Source organism: Podarcis vaucheri (assembly GCF_965113315.1).
Source record: "Podarcis vaucheri genome assembly, chromosome: 7".
Lineage (NCBI taxonomy): Eukaryota > Metazoa > Chordata > Lepidosauria > Squamata > Lacertidae > Podarcis > Podarcis vaucheri.
This window is the reverse complement of record NC_138765.1, coordinates 10,476,307-10,494,904: the sequence shown is the minus strand read 5'-3', so window position 1 is coordinate 10,494,904 and position 18,598 is coordinate 10,476,307. Positions and strand designations below refer to the sequence as shown.

General features: G+C 48.0%; 1 protein-coding gene and 1 long non-coding RNA gene across 2 annotated transcripts in view; both read left to right on the top strand.

Annotated features, from left to right (window-relative positions):
• TMEM91 (transmembrane protein 91) overlaps window positions 1-18,137 on the top strand; it is a 29,004-nt gene extending 10,867 nt beyond the window's left edge. Inside the window, exons 2-4 of the mRNA XM_082231353.1 lie at window positions 9,386-9,876; window positions 15,877-16,020; window positions 17,354-18,137. Of these exons, the coding sequence (XP_082087479.1) occupies window positions 9,463-9,876; window positions 15,877-16,020; window positions 17,354-17,512 (717 nt within the window). The 5' untranslated portion in view covers window positions 9,386-9,462 and the 3' untranslated portion in view covers window positions 17,513-18,137. The remainder of the gene's footprint in view (window positions 1-9,385; window positions 9,877-15,876; window positions 16,021-17,353) is intronic.
• The window catches only part of LOC309537056, a 147,894-nt gene that overhangs the window by 62,129 nt on the left and 67,167 nt on the right, over window positions 1-18,598 (top strand). The window lies entirely within an intron of this gene.

The window sequence follows — 18,598 nt, the reverse complement described above, 5'->3', positions numbered from 1 at the left end:
CTTGATTGTTCAGGTTTACGCACAAAGATTTAGCCAGGCTGGTCAGTTTCATAGAAAGTCTGGCTTTGAACCCTGATGTTGAGAGAGCACAAGGAAACTGGATCCCCATCTCAGAGTCACCATGTTGGGCAAAAGATTCCTGCGTTGCAGAGGGGTTGGGCTGGATGACCCTGCAACTGCCATCCTATGATTCCTGTGGAATGAGAACTATTTCCTCAGAAACCTCACATGAGGGAGGAAACCCTTAATGGAATAGAAGACAAGGGACTCTGAGGGGGAGATAAATCAGGCAACAGGAGGGTTTGGAGGAACAGAAGGTAAAGTAATTTGTCAAGCTTCACAGTAGCCGTCATAATGGCTATAAACCATACAACTGAAGCAGATTTACTATTCAATAAATTTTGGTACGGTGCTTCATAAAACCCCGTACAATTCTGTACAGTGGTACCTCAGGTTAAGAACTTAATTCGTTCTGGAGGTCTGTTCTTAACCTGAAACTGTTCTTAACCTGAGGTACCATTTTAGCTAATGGGGCCTCCCGCTGCTGCACGAATTCTTTTCTCATCCTGAAGCAAAGTTCTTAACCCGAGGTACTATTTCTGGGTTAGCGGAGTCTGTAACCTGAAGTGTCTGTAACCTGAGGTACCACTGTATTCTGCTTCAGTTTTCTTGCAGTTTTCTTGCAGTTTTCTGTACAGTGGTGCCCCGCAAGACGAATGCCTCGCAAGACGGAAAACTCGCTAGACGAAAGAGTTTTCCGTTTTGGAGGTGCTTCGCAAAACGAATTTCCTATGGGCTTGCTTCGCAAGACAACAATGTCTTGCGAGTTCCTGCGGGGTTTTTTTCCCTTTCCCCCCCTTTTTCTAAGCCGCTAAGCCGCTTATCAGCTGATCCGATCAGCAGATAAGCCGCTAAAAGCCGCTAATCCGTCAATGGGCTTGCTTCGCAAGATGAAAAAACCGCTAGACGAAGAGAATCACAGAACGGATTCTTTTCATCTTGCGAGGCACCAATGTATGTCACTCTCAGTACACTGTCCATATTTCTGCCAGTAAGTTGGGATGAAGATATACAAAGGACCTGGCCTGGTCTCCTTAAATCCAGAATGAATTCTGACTCCATCCCTATTCCCCAATTCTCTCTCTCTCTCTCTCTCTCTCTCTCCCTCTCTCTCTCTTTCTCTCTCTCTCTCTCTCTCTCTCTCTCTCTCTCTCGCTCTCGCTCACTCTCACTCTCACGCATACACACACACACACACACACAGTCTGGGCTCAGGGTCCTGGCTAGATCAGGCTCCAGTCCCATCAGCCCATTTTCCTTCTGACTGGTGACCTGACACAAATTATCAAGATAAATTTGACCCCTCGTTTGTGCAAGTCAAGTAGACCAAATATGCCATTTAATGGAGCCAGGGCTGGAGAGCAGCTCAGTTTGGTGCCGCTGACTGATCTCCAGCTGCGCGAGATCTGGTCGCGCGTGTGTGTGTCGGGGTATGCGAAGCAGCGCGCCAGCTTCTGAGTCACACACAGCTCTTTGTCAGGCAAAAGCGCACGGGAGGAGCTGAGCTCAGATGGGATCAAAAACATACAAACATGCGGAAACCCGTGTAGATAATGCCCTTTCCATGTGGACGACGTTTTTGCTTACCTGCAAATTTCCAGAATTGTGGTGCAGTGCCTAAGAGGCCGAGGTACCATTCAGGAAGCCCTCAGTGCGAAACTCGCCTCTGTCGTGTGTGCAGTAGGTGGTTTCAAGCCAGCCACTCTTAACTCTCTCAGCCTCAGGCTGCAACATAGGGCATAATACTACCGGTCTACTTTACAGGGTTCTTGTAAGGATTACAACTGAAACAGCTATGGAAATGTTTAACATTATTAAGACCAAGGCTCCCTCCAGACATTCATTCATTGTTATTTAATAATAATAATAATAATAATTTATTATTTATCCCCCGCCCATCTGGCTGAGTTTCCCCAGCCACTCTGGGCGGCTCCCAATCAAGTGTTAAAAACAGTACAGCGTTAAACATTAAAAACTTCCCTGAACAGGGCTGCCTTTAGATGTCTTTTAAAGATAAGATAGCTGCTTATTTCCTTCACATCTGAAGGGAGGGTGTTCCAAAGGGCGGGTGCCACCACCGAGAAGGCCCTCTGTCTGGTTCCCTGTAACCTCACTTCTCGCAATGAGGGAACTGCCAGAAGGCCCTCAGCGCTGGACCTCAGTGTCCGGGCTGAACGATGGGGGTGGAGACGCTCCTTTAGGTATACAGGGCCGAGGCCGTTTAGGGCTTTAAAGGTCAGCACCAACACTATTTGTGCTGTTGATGGCATCAGGGCCTGTTCTACACGATCCTGCTTTCATGCAAAGGTTTTTTTGTGTGTGTGGAGCGGGCAGCTTGTCTCGTTCCCAATCATTTAAAAAGAGTGATTTGGAGTTCTGCATTATGCCTCTGTGCAGAGCATGAACTGCTGCACATGTTTGGCTGAGCAATCTGTTCCTGCTACGGAAATCCCATGTGCCTGCACCGGATTTCACGGTGCGTGGCTTTCTGAGTTGGTGGGAGCCCTGACAGGAATTAAAAAAGGACAAACTCTGAATGTCTCTTCCCATACAGCGACTACAATTGCGTGATGGCAGTGTGCCACCAGAAAGTGCCAAACGCTGTTCTTTTTCAGTCGACTGCTGTAGGGGTTGTGTAAAGGTTGCAGATGGGGGGGTGGGGGGTGGGGGGAAGAAACACCAGCCAATTCTAATGAGCCACAATAAGCAGAGGAATATAGCCTGCATACTTCCCAGGCCTCCTCCAATTTAAGCCGATGTTACTTACAAATACCATATTTTTTGCACCATAACACTCACTTTTTTCCTCCTAGAAAGTCAGGGAAAATGTCTGTGCGTGTTATGGAGTGAATGCCTACGGGTGGCGGGGGGGGATCTGCTGCAGTCATGAGCAGAGGATCCATGGTTCCCCTTCCTTCCCTCCTCCGTGGCTCGCTTTGGGAGAAGAGCCGCTGAGTGGGGAGGAGAGAGGGACAGAGAGCCTGCTTGCTTTAAAGGAGCAAAGCGGGAGAGGCGTGGAGCCTTCTCCTCTTATACCCCTCTTCTTCATTATTAGCAGCATCCTTCTCCACACACCCCACGGGTGCTCCTTGTCCCTTGAGTGCTTTTCCTTCCCTCCCCACTTAAAACGTGGTTACAAAGCACGGATCCACATGGATCCTCAGGATTTTTGCACTGGGCCACCCCAGATTCACCATCAGATCACATAGCATGTCCATGGCTACAGCTTGCACACAAAAAATCACGCACCCACTGTTGCCTGGGGCCGCAGTGGTGCAAAAACATGGTTACAAAGCATGGATCCATTGCATTGGGCTACCCCAAACTCACCATCAGATCACATGTCTGTGGCCACAGCATGAATCACAAAAATCATAAATCCACTGTTTCGTTTAGAATATTTTTTTTCTTGTTTTCTTCCTTCAAAAACTATGTGCGTGTTATGGTCGGGTGCGTGTTATAGAGCGAAAAATACGGTAATCCCTCATCACCATTTCAATATTCCCACTTTTTGTCGTCCAAATTTGCCTGCCACTGCGTCTGAAGTCTCGGGGCTTAACTTAAACCTTTTTAAAACGGCATTCTTATTTATTGCGTTCATCGGTTGCCTTATACAAAAGAAAGAGCCTCAAAGCAACGTGGCAAGACAAACTGTGGCGAATGAAAGCAATTTTTAAAACAAAAAACCAGGAAAAAGTAAAGCTGCAAACAATACACGATACATAAAATGCTCACCCGGCAACTTATCAATAAAGTGGATTGTTTGGTCGATAAAGCAGACTCCCAGTGCAATGTGGTAAAAAACACAGCATATGGATTGACATCTTCAAGGTATTTATCGTCGCAGCTCATAAACATGTTTTCAATAGACTTTCCCCCCTGCTCTCTGTCTTCCAAAGGTGATGGTATAAGTCTATTTCCAATGGCACCATCAGGGCAGGACTTTGGGGGCAGAGGCCCAGCCCCCCCCTCAGCAGAATGAGCAGGGTGCCCCCCAAACACTGCAGGGCTGGCTTCCCACATTTCAAAGTACAGTGGTGCCCCGCAAGACGAACGCCTCGCGAGACAAAAAACTCGCAAAACGAAAGGTTTTTTCGTTTTCGAGTTGCCTCGCAAGACGAATTTCCCTATGGGCTTGCTTCGCAAAACGAAGCTTGCCCCGCAAGCTCCGGGGACAGCGGGAAGCACAGCGCATCTTCCCCGCTGTCCCCGGACCTCTTTTGAAGCAAGGGGCAGCGGGGAGAAGCTATCTTCTCCCCGCAGCCCCTTGCTTCAAAAGAGGGGACAGAGCGGCGCTTCCCCTCTGTCCCCGGACGGTCTCCATAGGAACGCATTGATTGATTTTCAATGCATTCCTATGGGAAACTGTGCTTCGCAAGACGAAAAACTTGCAAGAAGAAAAAACTTGCGGAACGAATTAATTCCGTCTTGCGAGGCACCACTGTAAACAAAGGAAGACCCATTGCTATTGAAAAAGAGGGGCTCTCCATTTCAGACCATTAAGTCCAGAAACTGGGCTGTATCCAATGATCTGTGTGCTAGTGTGTGACAGAGTTTTGTGCTGGGCCCGGGAACAACCCGTGAAACTCGGTCCAGAACCAGTCCAGAATCCGAAGGGGAGAAAGTCCAACAGGGCCAAGGCAGGACACAAGGCAGGAAACCAGGCAAGGACAGGTACAGGATCTCAGGCAGGATCTAGCATACAACAATGTTGCTCCCACAACCTGGGACGGGGTCCGACAGCCTTTTATCTTTGTTGGGGTAGTGGCCGGTCCTGATCCCCTGGTGACTCACCTCCCTGTTTCGCCCGAAGGCAAACACTCCTCCTGCAAGTACTCAGGTCTCTCCTTCTCTCAGACCTTCATCTCTGCAGCTTGGGAGACGTCGGTGGGTTACTAGACCCAGAGGCTGCCTCAGTCTCCCCTGACCCAACCAGTAGCAAAGCAGCTGTAAGTGACGGCCCAGCTGAAGACAACGAAGTAATCCCCGGATCTGGAGCCAGGGCAGGCTCAGGCCTCTGACTTGGCCCAGCTGGTGTTTATTGCAAGGGAACCTGTGCAAACGGAGTCTCCTCTGGTTCCGAGTCCCAGGCCATCACAAGTTTAAAGGGAGGGCGACAAAAGAATCCAACTCAAAAGTTGTGCCAGCAGAAGTTTATTGCACAATATCCAATTCTTGGTGCGCAGCAGCTGGTTTTTGCTGTGCAATCAGTTGCACAACAATCTTGGGCAATGTACCTGTGTTCTTCCTTCAGCAAGAACCTTCTGCCAGCACAATTGAGATACCGCTTAGTGACGTTAATTTAGCACCGCATTCGCTAACAGCTTTCTGTCGCCTAAGTCCATCGCTGTCTATTTCACCCAAACAGTAGCTGAGACAATGTCGCTGTTTCTGAATTGCTGGCATCTCAGACTGCCGGTGCGGGCTGACGTGTGAGAAAGTTGTACAAAAATAAAATATAATCCGCACATTTAAGATGGTGTCAGGGGGGCAAGATTAGGGTAACCTTCACTGCGACAGGCTAGTTTTTTTATGTGCAGGGATTGAAAAATAATCGTACGAAGCACTCAAGTGAACTCCACCTACAAGACAAATGACACATCCCAGAAATTTATGTACTTCCTCAGCTTCTGCTTATGAGAGCCGAACCCCAGCCATAAATAAAAGGGACTATATGAAAGCAATCTAGGAAGTCTGGAACATTCATCTTAAATTCCACTTCACACTGATAAAGCATTTTTTTCCTGCCGTCGCCAAACTTAGTGTTATCTCTACATCCTTTGACAAAATGTCCCTTTATAGTATCCAGCAATTCCTTCAACAAGGCTTCTTGTGAATCCGTTCCAAAAGATGCAGATAAAATTAGCAGGAAAACAGCCTTGCATCTCTAAAAGTCACTATCTCGCATCAGCCTGCATGTACGTTTTCAGCCAGAGGGATATCAGATGCCAGTGAAGTGGAACTTTAAACAGATTTTCAGAACCAGCAACTTCTGCAAAGCACTGCGTTCGCTACCTCTGATATATATCTATACAGACAGATAGGTTTGGAAATATAGAGATACAAATGGACTGGATCCAAGTTTTCTGTCCCAACTAACTGGTTCACAAAGAGTGGGGTGGGTTTTGTGTCAGGAAAGGAGTCTTGCAGGCTGCTGAGAGGAGTGGCTGGCTCTCTAAACCAGGGGTCAGCAAACTTTTTCATCAGGGGGCCGGTCCACTGTCCCTCAGACCTTGTGGGGGGCCGGACTATATATTGGGGGAAAAATATGAAAAAAATCCTATGCCCCACAAATAACCCAGAGATTCATTTTAAATAAAAGGACACATTCTACTCAAGTAAAAACACCCTGATTCCCGGACTGTCCGCAGGCCAGATTGAGAAGGCGATTGGGCCGCATCCAGCCCTCGGGCCTTAGTTTGCCTAACGGTAAAGGGACCCCTGACCATTGGGTCCAGTCGTGACCGACTCTGGGGTTGCAGCGCTCATCTTGCTTTACTGGCTGAGGGAGCCGGCGTACAGCTTCCGGGTCATGTGGCCAGCATGACTAAGCCGCTTCTGGCGAACCAGAGCAGCGCACAGAAACACCGTTTACCTTCCCGCCGGAGCAGTACCTATTTATCTACTTGCACTTTGACATGCTTTCGAACTGCTAGGTTGGCAGGAGCAGGGACCGAACAACGGGAGCTCATCCCATCCCGGGGATTCGAACCGCCGACCTTCTGATCGGCAAGTCCTAGGCTCTGTGGTTTAACCCACAGCGCCACCCGCATCCCTTAGTCTGCCTACCTATGCAAGTCTAAACAAAGAGATTTCCTAAGCCTCAGGGCGGTGGAAGAGAAAGTTCTCTAACTTACAGGGACTCAGTTTCACACAAATTCAAGGGGCTCAATTTGGGTTCGTAAAACAGCAGAATGAGAAGGAGAAATTGCTCCACCTCAACGACTACAGCTATGATCTTTGCACAGTATTTTGAAGTTTTCAGAGCATTTAATGTAAACCATCTTCTGCAAGCGAGTGTAGCGTAGTGGTTTGTGTCAGACTAGGACCTGGGAGACCAGGGTTCGAATCCCCACTCAGCCATGAAGCTCCCTGGGTGACCTTGGACCAGTCACTGCCTTTCGGCCTCACAGGGTTGTTGTGATGATTAAATAAGAACGAGGAGAACTACGTTTGCCACCTTGAGCTGCTTGGAGAACAAAGTGGGATAGAAATGAAATAATTAAGACATTAGTGCATCCTCCCTTATTGTTTTAGACACCTCCTGATGAAAACTTACCTGTTTCAGCCAGCCTATCTCGATGCATTATTTAGTTGCCTGTATTTGTTTTAAAGGGGACGCAGGTGGCGCTGTGGGTTAAACCACAGAGCGTAGGACTTGCCGATCAGAAGGTCGGCGGTTCAAATCCCTGCGACAGGGTGAGCTCCCGTTGCTCGGTCCCTGCTCCTGCCAACCTAGCAGTTCAAAAGCACGTCAAAGTGCAAGTAGATAAATAGGTACCACTCCGGCGGGAAGGTAAATGGCGTTTCCGTGCGCTGCTCCGGTTCGCCAGAAGCGGCTTAGTCATGCTGGCCACATGACCCGGAAGCTGTACGCCAGCTCTCTCGGCCAATAAAGCGAGATGAGCGCCGCAACCCCAGAGTCGGCCACGACTGGACCTAATGGTCAGGGGTGCCTTTACCTTTACCTTATTTGTTTTAAAAGTTTTACTGATTTTTATCTTTGTTTTATGGTTTTAAGCCAGTGGTTTCCAAATCTCTCTCCCCAACACCCATGAGCATAACCAGGATTTTTGTTGGGTGGGGGGCACCAAAGTTGTTGAGCTTTCTTTAGGAGATCACCCCCCCAAGTTGTTGAGCTCTTTTGGCGAAATCATGGGGGACTGTACCCCCCATTAGCGGACATTACAGTGGGCAGACTTTGGTTGGGGGGGAGGTTTCTCCGGGAGGGGGGGAGAACATCAGTTAATTGAGTACTTTCAATGCTTTTCAAAAAAAATTGTGGATCTGCCCCCCCCAGGCCCGCCTTGGCTATGCCCATGCCCCCATGCCCCCCCCTTGAAAACCACTAAGGGTCTTAACAGATCCATCATTACTGTTGCAGCAATTGTAATACACTGCACTAGACGTTGTATGATTCTTAATCTTCTTTTTACTGCTTCTTTCATTTTATTTCTCATAGGTTGATTTCATTGTATTCCAATTTGGAATCCGTCAAATACAAATCACAATACAATAGAATGCAATCTGTAAGAAATAAAAGCAGCAATTAAAATACAATTTAAAAATCAATACGAATATTGAACAAGACAGATGTGTTCTCTCCAGCCTTCAGCCACAGACATGATGCACGCCTCCTGAATGAAGGATGTGGATCACAAGTTTGGTATCTCTTAACTATACAGTGGTACCTTGGTTCTTAAACTTAATCCATTCCGGAAGTCCGTTCCAAAACCAAAGCGCACTTTCCTATAGAAAGCAATGCAAAATGGATTAATCCATTCCAGACTTTTAAATACAACTCTGAAAACAGCAATTTAGCATGAATTTTACTATCTAACAAGACCATTGATCCATAAAATGAAAGCAATAAGCAATGTACTGCAGTCACACAATCAATCAATCAGTAGCTGAACTGGGTTCCACACAGTCACAAAAACAAAAGAAAGAAGCCTCAAAAACTAAAACGCAAAATAAATAGCGAAAACAGACCTCGGCGTAACACTCAGAACAGAAGCTTAACACTCAAAACGGAAGGGTACCACTCAAAACGGAGCACGTTTGGCTTCCGAAAAAGAGTTCGCAAACCGGAACACTTACTTCTGGGTTTGCAGTGTTTGGGTTCCAAGTTGTTCGAGTGCCAAGGTGTTTGAGAACCAAGGCACCACTGCAGTTGTTTGGAGATGGGTTGTGGATCTTGGCTTTATCTGTTATTAGTGTGCCTCTCAAGAGAGCTTTTTGGTGGAGTGATGTGTACATTTCCCCCCTATATACGTATTTGTCGCTCTATAAGACGCACCAGACCATAAGACGCACCTAGTTTTTGGAGGAGTAAAACAAGAAGAAGAAAAATATTCTGAATCTCAGAAGCCAGAACAGCAAGAGGGATCGCTGCGCAGTGAAAGCAGCAATCCCTCTTGCTGTTCTGGCTTCTGGGATAGCTGTGCAGCCTGCATTCGCTCCATAAGATGCACATACATTTCCCCTTACTTTTTAGGAGGGAAAAAGTGAGTCTTATAGAGCAAAAAATACGGTAAATAAGACATAAAAGGTGCTAAACGCTTTGCTGTTCTTTTGCTTGCTTGTTTCGCAATCGCTCCCCAAGCTAACTGAAGCGAGAGACTCACTCGGCCTTAACTGACAGCGAGGAGAAGAGGGCAGCCCCTTCCACCTAGGGGTGCTATGGAGAACATCCATGAACTGCAGCACCCACTTCTGGCAAAGTCCCCCGGGAGAGCCACCCTCCGGGGCGGAATGCTGAGTCGGGTCGCCCCCCAGGACCACTCCGGACTGCTGTCCCATCACATGCCCCCTAACCTCTCCTGGCTCCAGCCCGGACCCCACATCCTCCCCAGTCAGCTCCTGGACCCTAGCAGCCTGCAGAGGACAGTCGAGCCCTTCTGCACCCCGGAACCGACCCTGTACCCCGAGCTGTGGAAATCCAGCAACGCCCAAGGCTGGAAGAAGAAAGATTATATCGAAACCGCCTTTGGAGACAGCAAAGAGGCCGGGGAGCTGCCAAGGAAGGTGCCTCTGGAAAAGGACATCCACACCGTCTGCTACGAAGTGGGCGACACAGAGTCTCCGGACCTCGAGGTATGGGCTGGGGCTCGAGGGGGGCTTGGCCGAGGGGCCTCAAACGCAGGGAGTAGAAGCTTGTGGCTCACCTCTTGCGGAAGGAGGCGTCAGACCCGTTCCTGAACCGCCACTGCTGTCAGTAGCAAAAGGCACCAATTGTACCGTGGCCAATCGGCATAGCTGTCGACTTTTCTTGCAAGGAGTCTTATTTGGAATAAGGGAATTTCCCTTTAAAAAAGGGAAACGTTGACAGCTATGCCAATCAGATGCCCAAATGGGAAGCCCAAGTAATAATAATAATAATAATAATAATAATAATAATAATAATAATTTATTATTTATAACCCACGCATCTGGCTGGGTTTTCCCAGCCACTCTAGGTGGCTTTCAACATAATATGAAAACACAATAGTCTATTAAACATTAAAAGCTTACCTAAGTAGGGCTGCCTTCAGATGTCTTCTAAAAGTATGGTAGTTGTTCTTCTCTTTGACATCTGGTGGGAGGGCGATCCACAGGGCGGGTGCCACTACCAAGAAAGCCCTCTGCCTGGTTCCCTGTAACTTGGCTTCTCGCAGGGAAGGAACTGCCAGAAGGCCCTCGACACTAGACCTCGGTGTCCGGGCTGAACAATGGTGGTGGAGACGCTCCTTCAGGTATACTGGGCCAGGGCCGTTTAGGGCTTTAAAGCTCAGCACCAACACTTTGAATTGTGCTCGGAAACGTACTGGGAGCCAATGTTGGTCTTTCAGGACCGGTGTTATGTGGTCTCGGCAGCCGCCCCCAGTCACCAGTCGAGCTGCCGCATTCTGGATTAGTTGTAGTTTCCGGGCCACCTTCAAAGATAGCCCCACGTAGAACGCATTGCAGTCTGAGCAGGTAGTGTCAGGAGGAGAGCTTGGGAATGGATAGCATTGGCTGGTGTCCATTGGGACTGGTGGAGCAGGAGGCCCAACGTCAGCCACAAACGACAACCGAAGGTAGACAAGAGCCAACTCATTCCCTGCTGAACTCTGCAAGGGTGTCGCTGAGACGACCAAATTCTGGACCCTCCAATCTCCCACGGTGCCAATAAACAAACAAACAAACAAAGGACCTCTCCACATGACTCTGACTCAAACACCCTGCACAAGCACTTTGCAATACAGTGGTTGCCTCAGGTTACATAGGCTTCAGGTTACATAGGCTTCAGGTTACAGACTCCGCTAACCCAGAAATAGTTAAGAACTTTGCTTCAGGATGAGAACAGAAATCGTGCTCCAGCAGCAGCGGGGAGGCCCCATTAGCTAAAGTGGTGCTTCAGGTTAAGAACAGTTTCAGGTTAAGAACGGACCTCCGGAACGAATTAAGTACTTAACACGAGGTACCACTGTAGAACCAAAGTTAATTTCCCTTCCCGTCTCTCTTTCCCCACAATGACAATAGTGTCTCATACCGAATGTATGAAAAAGACTATAGGAATTGAAAGTGGAGGTGCTATATGTACACACGTACACACACACACACAGTTTAATAAAAACTAATTTAAGGAGAAGGAAGCTGGGAAGTATCATCACCACCTGGACAGGTTATAAGGAAGAAGGTAGACTGGGCTCCCCTCGGACCAGAACAGAAGCGGACAGTTGGCGGTGCTTACTATTAAAAAGTTTGCAAGGTGTTTTTTTAGATAGGGGGAAGTTGAGAGAAGGTAAGGGGCATCCAGCTGAGGGGGTAGGTAGTTATTCAAAGCCACGATAACAGAAGCTCAGCTGCTGAGCATAGGAAGCACCAAATCCACACCTTGGGCCGGCCCTCCCATTAGGTAGGGTGAAATCACACGAGATGGTTAATGAGTGAGCCAGGTTAATGAGTGAGCCAGGAATCTGTTAGAAGCAAAGGAGCTCCCTTCTAAAAAATGGAAGGTTTTTTTTCTTTTCATTTTTTCCATTTTCCATTTTTTTATTTTTTTTTTTACCAACAACCAAAACACAAACAGTGAAAACCCACAGGCGGCTGATACATTGGGTATACATAATCAATAATAGCATATTCAAATCAACCATATGTACAATTCTATATACCTTAACACTCCTCCCTCCACAAGGTTTATTTAACTTTTAACATTTTAATTGCCCCAAATTGTTCAAACCTACCCAAATAATTCAATATCTTCTCAAACCAACCCTCCTCCATCTCAGTGACCTTAAACCCTTTCACTAAAAATGGAAGTTTTGTCCAAATGAGAACAAAACATAACGTAAACTTTCACGAAGCAGACAGACAGATGGGCCATAGGAGAAGCGAAAAAATAATTCCAGGAGCATATTGCTAAAACATGAAGGCTACATTCAGGCGACATTTTTTTCTGTCTTCCTGATACTCCCATACCTGTACAGTAGACTTTTGCATTACATATCTGTTGACCTTTGCTGTCATGTTCTGCTAAGCCTACTGGGGCGAACAAAATTTAGCCTGACATGGCAGTATATAGGTTCAAAGACCCAACAGGTACCGTATTGCAAACGGAATATTAGAAATTGGGGCTAGCATTATAACCAGCAAAACTAATTTTGGAAAATATTTAAGTGCATCAGAAACAGCAAACCAGCCAGGAAGGGAAGTTGGACCATTAGACGACAAGAGAAGTAAAGGTGCGAAAGCAGGATAAGGAGATTACAGGAGAGTTGAATGAATTCTCTGCGTCTTGCTATGGAAGATGTAGGTCAGATACCTGTGCCTGGACTGATTTTTATTTTCCTGAGTCTGAAGAACTGAGGAAAATAGTGGTGACAAGAAATGCCATTCTAGGCTTTAACTGACAAGTTAAAAAATAAACAAATCAACAGGCGTGAATGGTGTCCGCTCAAGAGTTTGTGAAGAGCTGAAATGCGAAATTGCGGATCTCCGAAGGGGAGTATTTGACTTGCCATTAAAACCAACCTCATTCCTTCAGTGCACCCTTTTACTCTCTCCTAAATATGGGTCCTGGGACGCGGGTGGCGCTGTGGGTTAAACCACAGAGCCTAGGACTTGCCGATCAGAAGGTCGGCGGTTCGAATCCCCGCGACGGGCTGAGCTCCCGTTGCTCGGCCCTTGCTCCTGCTAACCTAGCAGTTCGAAAGCACATCAAAGTGCATGTAGATAAATAGGTACCACTCTGGCAGGAAGGTAAAAGGCGTTTCCGTGCGCTGCTCTGGTTTGCCAGAAGCGGCTTGGTCATGCTGGCCACATGACCTGGAAGCTGTACTCCAGCTCCCTCGGCCAATAAAGCAAGATAAGCGCCGCAACCCCAGAGTCGGTCACGACTGGACCTAATGGTCAGGGGTCCCTTTACCTTTACCTTAAATATGGGTTCTATTGCATTTCATATAATGAGAGGAAGGAAAAACCCTCTGTCCATTCTCTGCACACCAAGCATGATTTTAGTAGCCACTCCAGAAGCAGAGAGCCAGAGCAGGATGTTATGGAACGAATGCATCCATTTGGATCCGCACCTGGTTAACAGGAAGCATAGTGTAGGAATAAATAGTTACCTTAATGGAGGGATGTAGAATACCTTCAGATTGGTATTGGGACTTTTTCATAAACCATCTAGAGCTAGGAGTGGCCGTTTTTGCTGATGGCGAGAAAAGAGTTCGGAGTCATTAAAATAAAAGGGATTGCAGACGGCTATAGAAAGGATCTCTCCAAACTGAGGGAACGGGCAGTAAAATGGCAAATGCGACTCGGCGAGTCAAACAAGCTGGATTCTTTGTTTGTTGGCAGGCAATGATAAGCAGTTACGTCGAGCAGCATTAAAGCACTGAGAAGTTTAAAAGGTTAAAAAGTCGTTAGAAAGGAATTAAAAACCTATAAAGACCAAAATAACACACACACAAAAGGCACCAGACCTGCAGGTGCTGATCCTGCGGTTCAAATGCAATTCAGCGTAAAGTGTTGCACGTATATATGTTGGGGCTATCTATCTACCGTATTTTTCGCTCTATAAGATGCACCCGACAATAAGACGCACCTAGTTTTAGAGGAGGAGAACAAGAAAAAAAATATTCTCTCCCTCTCTGCGCAGAGCCCCTTCAGCCAAGCGAAGTCAGGAGAGCTCTCCTGGCTTCAGCGAAAGCAACGCGAAGCCATGGAGCCTGCATTCGCTCCTTAAGATGCACACACATTTCCCCTTACTTTTTAGGAGGGGGAAAGTGTGTCTTATACAGCAAAAAATACGGTATCTAATCTATCTATCTAATCTTAATTTCACATATACGCTCATGGGTTCTGAACTGGCAATGCCTGACCTTGGGGTTGTGGTGGATGGCTTGTCGAAGATGCTAGCCCAGTGCTCAGCAGCTGTGAAAGAGGTTAATACCACACTAGGGATCATTAGGAAAGGAATTGAAAACAAAACTGCTGAAACCGCGATTGCATTGAACGGATCTATGGTGCGGCTGCATTTGGAATACAGTGGTGCCTCACAAGATGAAAAGAATCCGTTCCGTGATTCTCTTCGTCTAGCGGTTTTTTTGTCTTGCGAAGCAAGCCCATTGATGGATTAGAGGATTAGCGCTATTAGCGGCTTTTAGCAGCTTATCAGCTTATCGGATCAGCTGATAAGCGGCTTAGCGGCTTAGAAAGGGGGGGGGAGGGAAAAACTCCTGCAGGAACTCGCAAGACATTTTCGTCTTGCGAAGCAAGCCCATAGGAGATTTGTTTTGCGAAGCACCTCCAAAACGGAAAACCCTTTCGTCTAGCGAGTTTTCCGTCTTGCGAGGCATTCGTCTTGCGGGGCACCACTGTACTATGTTATCTGACTTCGGAAAGGGCACTGCAGAGTTGGGAAAGGTTCAGAAAATGATCAAAGGGAGGGAGGGAGTCCTCTAGGAGGAAAGTTTGCAGCATTCGGGACTTTTTAGCATAGAGAAAAAGTGAGCTAGAGGGAACAGGACGGGAATTTATAAGATGATGGAGGAAGCAGATGGAGAAAAGCCTTTTCTCCCTCTCTCATAGCACCAGAATTCGTGGACATCCAATGAAACTGAAGTAGTAGTAGTGGTGGTGGTGGTGGTGGTGGTAGTAGTAGTAGTAGTAGAGTGGTACCTCAGGTTAAGAACTTGATTTGTCCTGGAGGTCCGTTCTTAACCTGAAACTGTTCTTAACCTGAGGTTCCACTTTAGCTAATGGGGCCTGCTGCTGCCGCTGCCGCGCCATTTCTGTTCTCATCCTGAGGTAAAGTTCTTAACCCGAGGTACTATTTCTGGGTTAGCGGTGTCTGTAACCTGAAGCGTCTGTAACTCGAGGTACCACTGTAGTAGTAGTATATTATTTATACCCTGCCCATCTGGCTGGGTTGCCACAACCACTCTGGGCAGCTCCTAACAGAAAATTAAAAACACGATAAAACATAAAACATTAAAACTTCCCTAAACAGGGTTGCCTTCAGATGTCTTCTAAACGTTGGATAGTTGTTCCATTTCTTTGACATCTGGTGGGAGGGTGTTCCACAGGGCGGGCGCCACCACCGAGAAGGCCCTCTGCCTGGTTTCCTGTAACCTCACTTCTCACAATGAGGGTATCACCAGAAGGCCCTCGGCGCTAGACCTCAGTGTCCGGGCTAAGCGATGGGGATGGAGACGCTCCTTCAGGTATACTGGGCCGAGGCCGTTTAGGGCTTTAAAGGCCAGCACCAACACTTTGAATTGTGCTCGGATGGACAAAACAAAGCACATCCTTACAGAGCACATAAACTATGGAACTCCCTCCCACTAGAGACAGCCTCATGGAGGCTAATCAACATCTATGAACCACACTGACTCAGCTTGGCCTCAGCGGTTGGAAGCAGCAATGGTTCTGGCTACCCGTTGCTGAAAATGGCAGGAAGGGAGAGTGCAGTTGCTCGCAGGCTTCCCAGAAGAGGCGTCTGGTTGGCCACTATGAGAGCAGGATTGGCCATTGACCGGATCCAGCCGGGCTCTTCTCCTGTTATTGGCGTTCGTTCACCAGACCTCAGAATGAACGAAGCCAACGCTTGCTCTCCCCTTCCCTCCCTAGAATGACTCCTCAAGCGACAGCGATACGGAGAGCGAGAGCAGCTTCTCCATGCTGCTGCCGCAAGATTACCTGGGCCTGGCAGTCTTCTCCATGCTATGCTGCTTCTGGCCACTGGGCATCGCTGCTTTCTACCTGTCCCAAAAGGTGGGTGTCGCTGAGCAGGGAAAAGCTCGCAAAGGGGGCAGGTTTAGGATAGATGGGTTTAGGATAGATGCTATACTGGAGCGGATGAAGTGAATGAAGTTTGTATATAGCTGATGGACAAAAGAATCGGAAGTTCTTTAGCATCTTAACTTCTCTCCTCTTTTCTCTCCAATTCTTTTTCTACTCCTTTTTCTTTATCCCTTCCTCTTTCTTTTCCCTCTTTTCTATCTCTCTTTGCCTTTGGATTAATGTTTTAGTTCGGACAAAAGAAGGCGTTCGACAACACACTTTGCATTTTTCTTTACAAACCCTAGTAAAATTTATTAGATGGAGAACAGGGCTGGTTGCAAGCTGCAGAAATCAACATAATAATAATAATAATAATAATAATAATAATGTATTTATTTATTTATTTATTATTATTATTATTCTTACTTGCCACCAAACACTTGGTTAGAGAGACGTTATTTGTCTAAGTTCGCTGAATTGTACAAGAGCAAGCAAGGAAGGGGTGTGTTGGAAATGTGAGATGGGATCCTTGCCGCGAGGAGCCCAGAAGTAGCAGTCAAGAGCTTACAGAGTCTGTGCATGCCATTTGGTGTATCATGTATCCCAAGAGCGTAGGAAGGGGGGCAGCAGGGGCGGTCTGCCCCGGGTGTCATCCCTGAGGGGGGTGACAAAAAGGCACACAGCAGGGGGCTCTCCCCACCCGCCTGGGTGCACGGCATGGCCGCCACTCCTGGTGCCCATGCAGCTGTTGGGAAACTGTGTATGTGCAGTTACTCACAGAGTCAATTAAGGTTTGGCAGACAGCCAGAAGGCAATCTGAAGGAGTACGTCTGCCTGGTGATAACAAAGACATGGAGACCGCGCCCTGATTGGTCAAGCTCTCTCAAGGGAATGATAATTAATGGCCTACTAACTGGGAGTTCAGTGTTCGAGTTCAGAGTTCTGTGTCAGTGTAGGAGTTGTGAGTCGTGTATGAGAGAGCAAGCTAAAGATCCGTGTTCTAGTCCCGTAAATAGTCCACTGTATATAATAAACACCTAACTATAAGTTCCTGGTTCCTGCTTCGCCTATCCTGTCTGCAGCCAAGTCGCCAATTGCTTCCATGGATTCTGCGTTTACTCTGCTAGGTCTGGATAAGGTCCTGCAACTAGTCAGAAAGTTGCGAAGCACCAATAGGTTTTACCATCAGCAGCTAACACTGAATGTACCGCAGGCCACATTACCTTAAAACAATAGCTACAGTCTTTGCCAAGTTCTAGGCTCAGGAACTTAAGCCCCTGCAGTTACCTTTCCCGATACTAAATCCGCTGCCTTTTCTCCCCAGACCAACAAGGCGTCCGCCAAGGGTGACTACCCGGGAGCATGGACGGCCTCTCGCCAAACCTTCGCCTTGGCTGTCTTGTCCATCATCCTCGGCATCTGCACCTACATCGGAGCAGTGGTGGCGCTCATCGCTTACCTGTCCAACAAGGCCCCAACCTAGGTCTTCCTGCCCCACCAAAGCCACGCCCTCGCCCCCCTCCACCCCCAGTTGGGAGTTGGAAAGGCGTGTGCCGACATGAAGGGGTGAGCACCGGTTTCCTGACGTTGATTTCGTGAACCAACCAACCAACCCACCCCAGCAAAGGTGTGTGTGGAAGAACTCCACCCTTTCAACTCTCAACTCAGCAAGCCCTGGGAGCAAAGAGGATATACGGTTGCAAGAAGCAGGAACCCCAGGATGGGAAACGGGGTCTCTGCAGTGGGTCCCTCCTGGCATCAGGAGTGATGGACGGGCAACAGCTATCGAAGCTACATCCCTGACAGTTTGGGGAGAAACCAGCCCCATCGCGGGAGAAGACAGGCCCGTTCACCTAGACTGGGACAGAATTTGGGGAGGGGATTTGAGCTTCTGCTTCCAGGAAACGGGAGGCGAGGGGATTAGGTTACCTACGGACAATGGGACACCTCTCTCTCATACCCACGCCCACCCAGGCTTCCCTTAGCTGGCTGTGTCTCTTGGTCACTTCTCCTTTTCTACAGAGGCCCTGGCCTCCACACCCAAAGGTCATGTTCTCCTTACCCCGCCCTCAATAAACTGCCAAGGCACCTCTGCCTCGTGAGCCACCCGTATGACTCGTGCGCCGTCTATATTGCGACAACGCCGATACATCTTGCCTGTGAAATGAGCCGCGGGGTGCCAAGGCGACTACCCACCTTGGGCGGCATGACCCATAAGGCAGTGGCCTCTGTGGGTCAAGTCAAATCGACCAGGAAGCGGGAGGGAGGGGAGAGTTTAACTGGCCTGACAAGGTCCTCCCCTACCCTCCAAGTCCTGCGCCGTTCTCTGCCACAGGCGTGGAGAAGCCTTGCCAGCCCAAGGGCCATTTTCCCTCCTGGGTAGCCTTCCGAAGGCCAAATTCCAGCAGGAGAGGGGCCAAAGGCAAAAGTGGGCGGGGCAACACATAACTTTCACCGTTTGTACAATAGACTTTCTACATACATGCACATGTGTGCACACACACACACCCTATACAGGCAGGCAAGCGTCATTATTAAAGTGCAAGGACACATTCCAGCCAGGCAAACA